General features: G+C 37.7%; 5 protein-coding genes across 5 annotated transcripts; 3 read left to right on the plus strand and 2 right to left on the minus strand.

Moving 5' to 3' along the window:
• Window positions 1-299: 299 nt before the first annotated feature.
• On the minus strand, window positions 300-2,047 carry LOC117793833 (GATOR complex protein NPRL2). The gene is made up of 3 exons (XM_034634255.1): window positions 1,800-2,047; window positions 1,076-1,582; window positions 300-1,012 (listed from the first exon to the last, which is right to left on the minus strand). Exons 1-3 carry the CDS (start codon window positions 1,917-1,919, stop codon window positions 458-460), a joined length of 1,182 nt encoding a protein of 393 aa, XP_034490146.1. The 5' UTR covers window positions 1,920-2,047; the 3' UTR covers window positions 300-457.
• Window positions 2,048-2,547: 500 nt separating this feature from the next.
• Window positions 2,548-3,426, plus strand: LOC117787508 (density-regulated protein homolog). Its single transcript, XM_034626058.1, has 3 exons — window positions 2,548-2,762; window positions 2,830-3,091; window positions 3,155-3,426. Exons 1-3 carry the CDS (start codon window positions 2,652-2,654, stop codon window positions 3,337-3,339), a joined length of 558 nt encoding a protein of 185 aa, XP_034481949.1. The 5' UTR covers window positions 2,548-2,651; the 3' UTR covers window positions 3,340-3,426.
• On the minus strand, window positions 3,351-4,162 carry LOC117787520 (DNA-directed RNA polymerase III subunit RPC9). The gene is made up of 4 exons (XM_034626069.1): window positions 4,057-4,162; window positions 3,882-3,996; window positions 3,660-3,812; window positions 3,351-3,600 (listed from the first exon to the last, which is right to left on the minus strand). Exons 1-4 carry the CDS (start codon window positions 4,062-4,064, stop codon window positions 3,433-3,435), a joined length of 444 nt encoding a protein of 147 aa, XP_034481960.1. The 5' UTR covers window positions 4,065-4,162; the 3' UTR covers window positions 3,351-3,432.
• Window positions 4,163-4,516: 354 nt separating this feature from the next.
• On the plus strand, window positions 4,517-6,152 carry LOC117787499. Its single transcript, XM_034626046.1, has 2 exons — window positions 4,517-4,701; window positions 4,789-6,152. Exon 2 carries the CDS (start codon window positions 4,796-4,798, stop codon window positions 5,948-5,950), a length of 1,155 nt encoding a protein of 384 aa, XP_034481937.1. The 5' UTR covers window positions 4,517-4,701; window positions 4,789-4,795; the 3' UTR covers window positions 5,951-6,152.
• A 1,605-nt stretch (window positions 6,153-7,757) lies between these two features.
• On the plus strand, window positions 7,758-9,131 carry LOC117788326. The gene is made up of 3 exons (XM_034627068.1): window positions 7,758-7,811; window positions 7,865-8,230; window positions 8,972-9,131. The coding sequence occupies exons 1-3, from the start codon at window positions 7,758-7,760 to the stop codon at window positions 9,125-9,127; spliced, it is 576 nt and encodes a 191-aa protein (XP_034482959.1). The 3' UTR covers window positions 9,128-9,131.
• The last annotated feature ends 3,979 nt before the right edge of the window (window positions 9,132-13,110 follow it).

Below are 13,110 nucleotides of genomic sequence, written 5' to 3' on the forward strand. Positions count from 1 at the left end.
CTTCAGAGTTCGTTTGCTAGAAAAATTTCAAAATTGCTATTAGCTGGAAAGCTGGCTTTTTTAAACATATTTTCAGCTAAGAATTGCTATTAATATTTTTGGTACAACTGTGCAAAAGTGCTCACGAAAACAAATATAGATGCTTTTCAGACAGAAACAGCTAAACAGCAACAGTATACCGATTAACTAGCGTTAATATGCATGTATGCTAATTTGCTGTTAAGCTCAATTGACTCTGTTAACTTTCGATACTATAAATCGACAGTTTTTAAAACAATCATATTGAAAATAAACAAAAGTTTTTCTATAACAAATCTGCATGTATATTTAATCTTCAGCTTGAGGCAGATACTTCAGTTCAATATTGTACAACATTTTTTTAAATAATAGAAACAATCACTACACATAAACGATGTTGACAAAAGAAAATTGTAAATCAAGGAAATGAAGATGATAACTATTTCCAAATCACAGTCACATTTGTATCCTTCTCAATATCCCTCTCGATAGTGCACGGCGAGAGTCCAGTTTTACAGCAAATCTCGTCGAAGCTGATGAGACCCGTGTACATCTTCTGTCGGCCCGACGGCACTGAGCCCGTAAACACCGGATATTTGTGTATGCAGCGTATGAACTTGTGCTGCAATCCGAATATAACCATCTTACGCTCATCGATGTTATGGTGTTGCGGGCACAGGCGCTGACATATGGCACGCAGTGTGACGCCATGAGTCATTGATGCATAGAACTGGAAGATCCTCTGCACGCTCGGCAGCAATTTATCCGGATGCAGGGCCACATACTTGCGGCAGGCGTTACTCAAGGCAGCACTTTGTATGAGGTGCTTTAGGTTCTGTGTCATATAGACATTGCTGTACTTCAAAATGGGCAGAAGCTGCACAACTCCATAGTAAACCAGGTTCTGTATACAGGATTTGACAAGATCTGTTTCCACATCCGCCTCGGCAGCTATGCGAGCCACATGATTAATGCCATTGATATAAGGTAGTATCTTAGAGATAAAGATACATAATCGTAAGATAGAAATAAATTAATATACAAAATAATTGCATACTTGTTGTGTGGTTAAATCCCAGTTCTCGAGCGGCGTATCTCGAAGATTGGCTAACAACAATGGCACCATATGGTCTTTGACCGATGGCGGATCCGGCTTATGCATAACAATTTTCAGATAAATCGTGTTGTCGCCTTCAACAATGGTGGCCACTTTGCGCTCATTCAGATCCCGGAGCACCGTTTGAAAGATGTTCTGCAGCCTTAGCTTGTCATCCTCCCGTGATAGAAAGCACGACTCCTCCTCCATCATGATGAGATACTCGGACAGCTTCTTCACCACGGGCTCATACTGCACGGAGCGTGCACGGGAATCGCAGACAAAGCACAGATTAAAGAGGAACGCATTGCGGGCATACTTCTGCTGATCCTGTATGCCAACTGGATACCCAACGATCTTCACGTCCATCGCATTCACTGTGAGAATGCAACGTTGCAGATGCTGCTTGGGAATTATGTACACATTGATCGCATCGAAGACTTCTTTGGAGATGTAGTTGTCGGGCACCTGTCGGCAATATCTTTAATTAGTTTTAAGTGTTTATAACATACAGTTACTCAAGTAACTGCTCGGACACGTTTGCATATGTTAAAACAAAACTTTGTTTTTTATTTCTTTAAATACTGTTGCAAGCGATCTTTAAATAATAAACAAATTTTGAAAAATAAAATATATATTTTGTTTTGTCAAAACAGTTACTTGACTCACTGTAACTAACACCTACCTGGCAGCTGATTTTGCAGCCCGCGGTGGCATGGAATTCGCTCAGGAAGATGCATCGTATTTTGCCCTCGGTGCTGCCACCGACGTTTCCGGCAGCGCTATCATTTGCGTGGGAGTGCATGCTTATCAGTTGCACCTGCCGCAATCACCGCATTTTACAGATCTCGCGATAGCTTCGTATTGCGAGTTATTAAACAAGTTACAGTATGTCTCCATTCAATAGAGAATGGTGCAACAGTTATACCAAGTAAACATGCGCACATTAACCTCTCTTATTTTCTCTTTGCGCATCACGTCACAAATTCAAAGCTTCGCTCGCTTTGTTTACAAATGTGTAAGCAATTTAAGCTGTAATGTTCAGAGCAAACACATTGCTTCATTTCGTCATTTTGGCATGCTGGCAATTGTGCGACTTTATGAAAAAGTTCTATAAATTTTATTTGTGACGCCACGTCCCATTTATTTTGATCCTCCTTTGTTTAAACTTCGATATATCGATTACACAATGCAACTCTTGATGATCATTGACTTCGTTATGAACTAGTTCCATCGATCTTGTCTTTGTCGTGAACTATGTTATACAAAATAAAGAGATGACGCATCTTATGTTAAAACTTACCAACCGAAATTTTAATTTAATTGTATTTTTCAACTATAACGGGCGATCAGCAGCAGCTGCTTGTCTTTTGCAGCACTCAAAAAAAAAAGTCTGGCACCACTAGACATCAGTGTTGCAGTGCCTGGTCGGCGACATATCGATTGTTCGATAAATGTGCTCTTGATTTTTAATGTGCAGATTTATTTCCCTAGCATAGTTTATTTTTGCACAATTTTACAGTCTATCAAATTAAAAATGACAAACGAGAGCACAAATGTCGCGGAGCGACTCAAAATGGGTCCGCGAGAAAACGTAACGTATCCCATAGTCATGAAGTATTGCGGACACTGCACTATGCCCATAGAGGTAAGTCTGAAATTGACACATTTTTGAAGAGGGGAAAATAGTCGTTTAACTAACGAACGGTTTGCAGTACTGTGAATACTATCCGGAGTACGACAAATGCAAGGATTGGCTGGAACGCAATCTACCGGATGATTTCGAGCGCCTTAAAATCGAGGAGGAGCAGGCTGCAGCCGATGGCACCGATGATGACAAGAAGCGCCAGAAACGGGGCGGCAAGGGTCTGTTGAGGGTCAAGAAGAAGGAGGATGTGCCAAAGCGTATCTGTGTATCACGTGCTGCCCGCGGCAAAAAGAAGTCCGTTACTGTCGTCACCGGATTGAGCACTTTTGGTTCGTTACATTCTGCAATTGTGGAATTTTCAACTATTATTCGTTTTGCTTACACGTTTACAGATATTGATCTCAAAGTGGCTGCCAAGTTCTTTGGAACAAAGTTCGCATGCGGCTCATCAGTGACTGGAGACGATGAAATTGTCATTCAGGGCGATGTTAAGGATGAGTTGTTTGATGTCATTCCTGAAAAGTGGGCCGAAATCGATGACGATGTCATTGAAGATCTGGGCGATCAGAAGCGCTAAACTAAAGGCCATTTCAATATGCTTACAAAATGTTGTTATTTCATAAGCGAATTACATCAAATAGAAAATGAATTAATCTCTAACTAATTAATATCACTGTGCTTGTGCCTGTGCCGTGGTGATGGAGGTGGACGTGGCTGCTGTTGTTGTTGTTGTTTGTGGCTGCTGTTCCGTGCTACTGGGTTGAAAATGTTTATGTGTCAACTGTATGATGGCTTCATTCTGCTCATCCGTAAGCGGAGCTTTGTTGTCATCAATAAGCTGCATTGAATTCATTTTAAAGACAACACGAAATCAAAGAGTATCTAGAATCTACGAACCAGCTGTGTGTGCAGTGCACTTGTGGGCGGATCGTTGACCATTTGAAGAATCTCGTGAGGTCTTAATTTGTACGTGGAGAGATCACGCAGATAACTGCTAATGGTTTCACGTGTTTGCACCTTGCAAGGCGATTCCTCCAGATACTGAAGAGCCTGTGAACACAGAGTAACTCAGTAATTAAAATTTGGCATTGGACAAGCTGTCGGAGCAGTCAGTCATACCTCATATGTGACTGTCGCCAGGTTTCGCATTCCGAACTTCTTTTTGGTGCTCTTGATCTGCTGTAGAATGTGCATTACCTCCATGTTCGTGACATACGAGTAAGTGGCGTTAACGCTGTAGAGTAGAGAGTACGCTTAGACATTGTAAAATATCTCAATTTAACATTTCACTCACGTTTCCATTGTTATTAATGATTATTTTGATTTCAAACAACTTGTAAACATGGTGCACGCAGTGTTTCCAACTTTTTAAGGAAAAAAATAGCTGTTTCTGGCTGGAACTCATCCGAAAAATAGCTGAAATTGCGATATAAAATAGCTTAAAAACAAAATGGCAGCCCTGAACCCAAAAACGGTATGGCAGCCTTGAATCCCACGAGTAGCATCGACCGGGTGCAGTATCGATAGATGTGTACAAGTTTTTGGCGCGAACTAGGGCAGCTTAACATTGATAATTATCGATTATAATAATCAATGCTTTCAGAGTTGGCGTCAAAAAAAGGTGGAATATTTTAAAGTTACCAATTTGACCCAAAGTGGTGCACATTGCCAAATCGGTGAGTTTAACAGGATGAATTAACAGACAGCCTTTCGGTCGGGTGGCAACACTTGGCCCAGGTGGCTACATTGTGGGTAGAAAAGTTCGAACGTTTCGATACAACTTATTTTGTGGCTTGAATTGTTTTTAGTTTGTGTCATCGGTTTTAATATTCACTTTACATTTTATATGGAGTTGATAGAAAAAACTTAACTAAAGTAAACCCAAGCAACCGTTGCACACACTCGGAAAATAGGACTTGTCTGACAAACATACAGTACAGTAGGTTTTTTAGATTGCCAGTAAAAATTGAAATTTATGGCTGCTTCCCGATTCCCTTTTTAACAATTATTTCCAAATTAATAATAGTAACAATATGGGAATCGCCGATGCAGACAAAGCCGCAACTGGAGAGACTTTGGATGTGAAGGGACAAAAGGCACGCCAACGTGCATTCTTGAAACGCCGCTCATCGCAGTTTGGCAACGGGCACTTACAAAGCAGCTGGAATATGTGCACGGATTTGCAGCGTCAGTGGTCGCGTCGCCGGCTGCGTCGCCTCTTGTCCACAGGCAGGCCGACAGTCAAGATGCCAAAACAACCATCGGATCTGAAGCAGCGCAGCTGGTCGTTCTTCTGGTACACACTGTTGCCCATGCTCTTAGTGTTGTGCCTCAGCTGCTGCATTACGATGTACCAGAATGGTGATGTCGTCTCCAGTTTCATGCAGCGTTATATGAACCAATATCGAGCCATAGTGAACAACAAGCTGAACTACTGTGATCGCACAATGCCATTGCACGAGATCTTTGATACCATTCGTGCCGATGTGCTTGGTCAGGAGTCGGCACTTAACCAGCTGGAGCAGGCCATGGGCAACCAGAGCTCATTTCAGTCCATTGCATTGGTGGGCTCATCTGGACTTGGCAAAAGTCTGACCATGCGCCTGCTGTACGATTTGTATCCATGGAAAGAGAACGTCCGCAGCATTTTCTGGAACGACTTTGAGCTGAATAGCGACAAGGCACGCTACAAATCAGTGTCTTCCATGCTGCGCAACTTGGCACATTGCGGCCGCAATCTGTTTATCATTGACAACTTGACACCGTGCGATAAGGATTATGTTTCATCCATAAATGCATTGCTACTGTCTCGCTCTGACATCGCCCTGGGCAGCAATGACGTGGATCTGAAACAGCTGACAATCATCTATGTTTTCAATCTCAATCGTTTGCTCGACGATGAGCTCTATGACCGGCAGGTCGAAGTTCTGCAACAACTACCACAAACCACTGTAATAAACTATCGCAATTTTGATGTCCAGGATCTGGAGAAGTGCGTGCGCCATGAGGCAAAGGTTGTGGACATGTACTTGGACGAGAAACACGTGCAGGAAATGCTTAATTCAACCGACTTCAGAGTTTCCGGCTGCAAAACTGTTCGTTCCAAAGTTCTCATTTATGCGCGTCCGGATCCAATTGATAAGGAGGAACACAATCAGGCGAATGACACTCGAACCAAGACTAACTAAACCAAAGACATGCATAATATTGCTGATAAGCATTAGGCAAATTATAATTTTTTTTTTCTTCATCGGTATTTAAGATTTACTAACAAAAAGCAAGATTTTACTTCTCGTGGGGGGAAGCGGACCGTTAAGATCCTGTGAAATTCAATTCATAGTATGATTTAACCATTGAAGCAACACTATTAAACGTTTATGTAATACTCTATATAGGTATTATATATTAAGAAACAGACTAGAGCTTGAAAGCCCTGTATCAAAACTGACTGAAAATAAAATTTATCAGACTATTATAAGTAGTATTGAGTGGAACTATATAAAAATCTATAATTTGGTTGTTATTTAAGCTATAATATCTGATTGTGACAATTGGTGCATATGAAATATATAGTTAACTAGATGATACATAATTTGTAAAACGTTTTGTTAAGAATTACATATGTATATTATTTTATGTCCAACACAATTCTTATTGGTTTCTTGTTTTTTATCTTGAATAACTCATTTTTTTATGTATGTTTAGTGTATCACTTTAGCTATCACGTCAAGCCTAAAAGTAGGCAACAGTGTTTTACACTAATTGTTTTACTCAAGCCGACGCGTCGGTAAGATCGTTTATTATTAAACACGCAGACTGGTTAAAGTAATATTGTGCGACAAGTACATACTCTGTATTTAAGTATATAAATAAGAAAATCACAGTATTTTAATTGTTTGGTTAATAACAATGTAGCAAAAACTACATTCTTTTCAACCTCACAGCGATAGACGACCTCTGTTATTTAACATTCTGATAGCGCAAAATACATGAAACAACATTAACCAAGGTTTGGCTTTAGCAATATGCTAATGCACCACACTATATATACATTTTTACCAAGTAAATAAATATAAATTATATTTTATTATATGTATATAACTTTAAAATTTAAAGTATGTCTGTATAGACGATTCCACGCGCTTTACAGTTGGTGTCATCGTTTATGGCTCAACCGTAATCCGCACCCGCTAAGCTTATCGGGACGGGCGCGTGGCCCAAATTGTTATTTTTGGCCAAAATGAGGAACAGCGACGTTTGCCATGGCCCACAATGCTGTGTCACGCCGTAGGCTGATGAAGGTTGTTTTAAGTGTTTGTCGGACAAACATTGTCCCGCAGGCGCACACGGCAGCAGCGCTGCCATTTTAGCTGTTTTATAGCTTAACTTATCTAGTATGTATTTGCAAGTGCTAGAAAATATAAAGCAATTTCATTGGCATTTAAAAGTTATTGAACTACTTTTTAGGATTGCCAAATAATACCAATAATCTTTATTTTCCTCTTATAAGCATAATATAACAATGTACCATAAATTCACATTATTAAAGCACGTTTGAAATTAAATTAGCTACTTTAGCCCTTGGAATACTGGCAGCACTGTATAGTGGCAGGCGCATGATAAGTGCGAAGTGATCGATATACAGATGCGATACACATTTGAATACTCGTACGTAGTTTTTTTTTGCATTGCATTGAGCCGGCTTCCGTACAGGATGACCTCGCTACCACCTACGCAGCTGGCATGTTGAGCGGGACATTAATTTGGGTGCCAATTGACAACTACGACGACTTGTCGAGTGGGAATTGGACTGGAATTGAAATTGAAATCAGTGGCAATTATAAGTTAATGGGGCTGGTGTTTGGCAATTAGGCCGATAGACCGATAGACGATGCAATTAATCAACTGTTATTCAAAACTAATTGCCGGCCAATTAGTGGGATTCGTATATAAAATTGTGCATCTGCTGCAGCCGAGTCATCTGTAACTGTCCAAATGTCGCGACTGGCTATCTTTGCTTTTCTGCTTTCGCTGCTGCTTCCCGTTGAGGTAAGTCCTGTCCTGCCTCTAACCCGAATTTGTATTCCAAATACATTTTCCAGTCCACCGATTACGATGTCGTTGTCAATGAGAAAACGTGGTCTTCGTCTTGTGATAGCGAAGAGGACGAAGGAAACACACCCCTCAGTGAGCTTGTGAACATCAGCGACCTGACATTTGTACTGGATAAGGATTTCGAGACGCTTTACATAAGTGGCGACATTACTGTCAAACTCCAGATCCCCAAAACGCCCATTGAAATGGAGGTGAATGTGAAGCACTGGGAACGTAGCCATTGGGAACCGACAATTATCTCCCTAAAGCGCGACGACTTCTGTAAATCCATGGAGGATCCGTTCGAGGTCTGGCACACGTATGTCGTCACACAGATACCCAAAGATCAGCGAACATGTCCTCCAGAATTAGAAGTAAGTTCGCTGCATTTCTGAACCATTTTTAAAGCCATTTAAACGCAAGAAGTGATTTTTTAAATTTTATCAAATTGTAGTTGAATTAAATTTCAAAAAACTTATTTTTTTGAAGTTGATCTACCATATACAACTGCTATATGCCATTTAAGAACACAGTAAGAACATTTCTAAGTGACGCTATTACATTTAATAAAAAAAATGTTTTAAGTCAAAAAAGTTCCGGATTAAATTGGGCTTAACTGCCTTAACAGTTATTTTTTTTTGTAATTTATTGCAATCAAAGTGCACTTATGGCTGTTTAAAAGAAATTCATTTTGTTAACATTCTCTTTACAGCTGTTAATAACATGTAAACTAGTATTGTAAAAATACATAGAAACATCGAAAACTAGATTTTCGCCGAAGCGATTTTCAACTACTTTAACTCGATAAATTTTTTGACAATCGAATCGAATTAATCAAATCGATTTTCAGGAAACATCGGCAACTCAACTTTAATATGGATTCAGCATAAAAATTGGAAAATCCATTTTTTTTTTCATAACTTCTCTTTTTATGATTTCTCCTTGACACTTTTCCAAAAAAAAAGTGTTTTGGGAATACCCTGTATTCGTAGCTCGGTGTATTATTTGCCGATTGATTTTAAATCAGATTCACAGCTTGGAATTACATTACTAATGTAAACTATACTTTTGTTCTGTAAGGATTCTCTGTAATGTTGACTTTTCTTTCATTTTAGCATGTCTACAGCCTAAGGAATTTCACAAATCGAGTGCGATTGGAGAAAATGCCTCATTGGGATGTTGAAGGTGATCTAAAGGCCGTGGTGCATTTTACAGTCGGCAAGCTTAAGACCTGTATTCCTGTGTACTTCACAATTACTATAGTAAAGTAAAGTATTAATTATAATATACTATACTGAGTGTAAGATCTAGAGTAGACAGTTCTTGAAAGTATTTGTTGTGCTTTTATGATCTGTATTCTACCTACTTCTATCTAAATGAATTGCAAATAAACAAGATTTCGTATTCTTGCACCAAAAAAATGCCGCGTAATTTGGAGCCAAAGTTCTCATCATCAGACCGTTCTGAATTTGTTCTGATAAGCAAAATACTTATTCGTAATCCCAGCGGAAAAAACGCTCTGCTCCCATAATCCCCATTGCTATTTGCCCACGGCTCAAAGTCAGAGCCATTTCAGCAACTGAACTCATTCTTATTTCTCGGTTATCCGCGTGATGCCAAAAGCACCTACTAATTTATGATATTGTATTTATTCTCTTCCCGTGGACCTTCCTCCTGACACACTATCTAGCTAAATCTCACGTGGTGGCGCTATCATTGGCATTGTCATATATTGAGAGTAAGGCACACTTCATTTATTTTGGTAAAGGCTTTATAAACAGCTTAATAACCATCGTGACTTATTATTTATTGTGTACAATACTATATATTATATCTTTAATATACACATAACCCGGAAGATCACTTAATTTACCATTAAAAATGAAATCATTCTAAAATAAAGACTCAAGATCAGAAATACTTGTAGATGCTTTTTTTGTCTAAAATACGAACTTTTTCAACATTTATTTATGAAATCTATAATTCATATTATTATTTTTTTATTTCATTTAAATGCTGAGACTTCCAAATTTGACAACTTCAACATGCTCTCGATCATATTGTGAGCTTAATTGAAACATTTGTTTAATTGCGGATGCATTTATTACCTTTTACCTCATTTTTCCGGCATAAGTATTTCATCTTCTCAACGTAATTCACTTCACTAAAATACAACTTTATGCCTAAAGATTTAAGATTCAACTAGCTACTTGAATTACGATGAACTATATTTATTTTACCTTTTTCAGATAACAAACTAAGTTAGAGTGTTAAATTTATTTAACTATACTATACTTAGTTACATCTTTAGGTATATATAGGAAAGAGAATGTAACTATAACATTTTAGTCGCATTTTCAGTTTCATAATAACAATAAATAATGCAAGTAAATAGTTGCCTCTAAAAGTTAAGTCACAACAAATAATGAATTCTATATACATTCACACTCGTATATAAATATTAATAAATCTACTCGTAGTATTCATGACTGTTTTGCTTACGTGACATTTTATTTCTTTACACTTTATATTTAACACATTTTAACTAAAAAGACAAATAAACCGTTAAAAAAAGTTAGCTAAATCATCGTTTTATTTAGAAATAATACACTTATAGTATAAGATAGATGCTTATGCAGCATTTATTTCCATGATTCCGCATTAATCAAGTGGGATGATTTCATTCCAAGAGGTTTATCACAGTTTATCACATCATCATTACATTAATATTGTAGAAAATATTATTTAAATATGTAAGTGTTCAAAACATTAATTAAAAATATAGGCACAAATATTGCGCAGGCAACTCTATAATGACAATATAATGAGTTACTTGAAATTACGAAGAAAATTAAATCTTTAACTACTAAATTAGGTATAAAGATTCCCTACCAGAAATCTCTGTTGTAAGTATTTTTTTGATGCTTATTCCGTTATTTTTCAAGATCCACGCCAAAAATTAGTTGACATAGGTTTGAAAAAATAACACCTTAGATGCAATATATATGCTAAATCAGTCTAAAGTCTTTTTTCAAGACAGCTTCCTGATTTGAAACTGGAATAAATCCGGTTAAGGTTATAAGGGAGGTTACAAATTTGGGAAAATGTTACATTTTCATTGTTAAAAAATTATTTATTATAATATGAAAGTGCCGTAGTTTAAGTGTGAAGTGAACTAATGAACTCGATTGTAAATGGTTATGTAAATGGTTATAGACTCGATAAGTTTCAGGGTAGTTAACACCTTGTTAAAATGTTTAAGTTAGTTAGTTAATCTGTATGCTTTATAGAGGTGCAATATTTTTTCAAAACTAAACGTATAATATCTACTTTGAGTTTGAATAAGAATGCTGTTGATATGGGGAACGGAATTGAGGGGAAGTTAATGAGGGGTTAAAGAAAACGTGCTTGCACAGCTGACACTGACTAAGGTCTAAGCTTCGATCAGATCGAATCGATAGGTGATAGGTTTACATTGAGTTGGATGTGGTTTTGATGAATGTTGTGACCAGTTGTTTGTTGGCCTGTTCAAAATGCAAATATTAACAGTTTATAATAATAAATAATAATATAGACGAAGCTAGAGAGAGATCTGCAGTTGTTGCCTTGCTGCAAAGTGTTTACTTCATAAATACTTATTAGCTACTTACTTATTTGCCTGGCGCTTGACTTGCCAAACAGTGCTTTAAACTGGTCGTGACCTGTTATTTGCCAACTAAGGTTGAGATATAATAACTGCAAATAGTATCAAGAATATTACAAAGAAGCACTATACTATATGTTGGTCGCCTTCTCAAGCCCTTGCGTGCGCGGTAAAATCATTTTCCCACACACATCGCGTATACGCGGCGTATACGTGATGTATTGTTTGCACAGGATACGAATTAACAGTAACTGTGACAGTGACACACAGTTATACTTAGTTACAGTTATACTTAGAGATACAGCTGCAGCTACAGATACAGTTAGAGATAGATAGATAGATAGCTAGATAAAGGGACAGTTACAGTTGTCACAATGTGAATGTCAGCATCGCTTTTCCCAGCTCATTTTCCCATTGTGAGGGCTTTTCCAGCGCACTTCCTTTGTTGTTCATTTGCAAGCCCGCTTTGTATATCACTCATACGTCGCGTTGGCCGTGCCAACGTAAATTGCACGAATTAGGCGTCTTATTTATCGCATTTATATAACAATAAACACACGACCAGAGCGCAATCATAAATGTTACGAAATGCAAATAGAATGTCACAGCTACTGTCAGATCCAGATACAAATACAAATACAAATACAAACATATAGATAAACAAATGCAAATACATATGCAGTGTTTTCCTTTTGACTTCCACTTTAATTTGTCAAACTTGTCAAGAAATTGTTGCAATGCAGCAAAACAAAACAAATTAAAAAACAAATTAATAAGAGCAAGAAAAACAATACAAAAAAATGAAAAGAATTTATATAAAAAAAAGGTTGTCGCACCCCGTTGACAAGCCAACCCCCACAACCCCCTTCGCCCAAGTGTGGCGACTTTCATTTCATTTGATTAAATAATGAACAGCATTTAATCAAATAACGAGAAATGGCGATCGACAAATGTCGAAAAGGGGAAAGAGGAGAAGAGGGGGAAACAAAACGCCAATGAAAAGTGCAAACAAAACAGAACGTTTCATTCATCAGCTTCTTCTTCTTTCTCTATTTCTTGAATATTGTTCTGTAAACATTAAATAAATACAAAATATTAAATTAATTAAATAAATAAATAACAGCGAGGCACGAAAATTTTGTATTCAGCAGCAAACGAATAAATAAATAACACATTTTATTGCGCAAAACAACAAACAACAATGAAGACAACACGCAAATGGAAGTTTACTCTCCAAATGGGCATTATCACTCCCATTTCCCATTTCCCACTTCCCACTTTCCACTCCATCTCCTTCTACCACTTTGAATTGTTGTTGTTGTTAGCCAAGATGATGGCTTAAATGATGCGCAGTTCAAGTGAAATTCACACATTTTGCAATATTTAAAGTATGCCAATCACGTGACCGTGTCTCTGTCACTGAAAACAGAGAAATTATTACTTAAAGGGGGTTGTGGAGGGGGACTAAATGTCTTTATTATTAGCTTAAACTATTTTCAATTAGTTGCAATGCAATTTATGCAATAATTGTTAGATTAACTCGCAAATGCATGCAACAATTTGAGAACGAGATGAAGGTTCCCCCAGTTCCGATAATTTTTAACTAATAGC

Source organism: Drosophila innubila, chromosome X, assembly GCF_004354385.1.
Source record: "Drosophila innubila isolate TH190305 chromosome X, UK_Dinn_1.0, whole genome shotgun sequence".
In the NCBI taxonomy this organism is placed as follows: Eukaryota; Metazoa; Arthropoda; class Insecta; order Diptera; family Drosophilidae; genus Drosophila; species Drosophila innubila.

Coding starts and splice junctions, on each gene's coding strand:
- LOC117787508 (XM_034626058.1), top strand. CDS start 2,652: ATGACAAACGAGAGCACAAATGTCGCGGAGCGACTCAAAATGGGTCCG. Junction 2,763..2,829: donor ACTGCACTATGCCCATAGAG/GTAAGTCTGAAA, acceptor AACGGTTTGCAG/TACTGTGAATACTATCCGGA. Junction 3,092..3,154: donor CACCGGATTGAGCACTTTTG/GTTCGTTACATT, acceptor ACACGTTTACAG/ATATTGATCTCAAAGTGGCT.
- LOC117787499 (XM_034626046.1), top strand. CDS start 4,796: ATGGGAATCGCCGATGCAGACAAAGCCGCAACTGGAGAGACTTTGGAT.
- LOC117788326 (XM_034627068.1), top strand. CDS start 7,758: ATGTCGCGACTGGCTATCTTTGCTTTTCTGCTTTCGCTGCTGCTTCCC. Junction 7,812..7,864: donor CGCTGCTGCTTCCCGTTGAG/GTAAGTCCTGTC, acceptor TACATTTTCCAG/TCCACCGATTACGATGTCGT. Junction 8,231..8,971: donor CATGTCCTCCAGAATTAGAA/GTAAGTTCGCTG, acceptor CTTTCATTTTAG/CATGTCTACAGCCTAAGGAA.
- LOC117793833 (XM_034634255.1), bottom strand. CDS start 1,919: ATGCACTCCCACGCAAATGATAGCGCTGCCGGAAACGTCGGTGGCAGC. Junction 1,583..1,799: donor GCTGCAAAATCAGCTGCCAG/GTAGGTGTTAGT, acceptor TATTGCCGACAG/GTGCCCGACAACTACATCTC. Junction 1,013..1,075: donor GGGATTTAACCACACAACAA/GTATGCAATTAT, acceptor TTTATCTCTAAG/ATACTACCTTATATCAATGG.
- LOC117787520 (XM_034626069.1), bottom strand. Junction 3,813..3,881: donor TGGCGACAGTCACATATGAG/GTATGACTGACT, acceptor CTGTGTTCACAG/GCTCTTCAGTATCTGGAGGA. Junction 3,601..3,659: donor GTGCACTGCACACACAGCTG/GTTCGTAGATTC, acceptor AATTCAATGCAG/CTTATTGATGACAACAAAGC.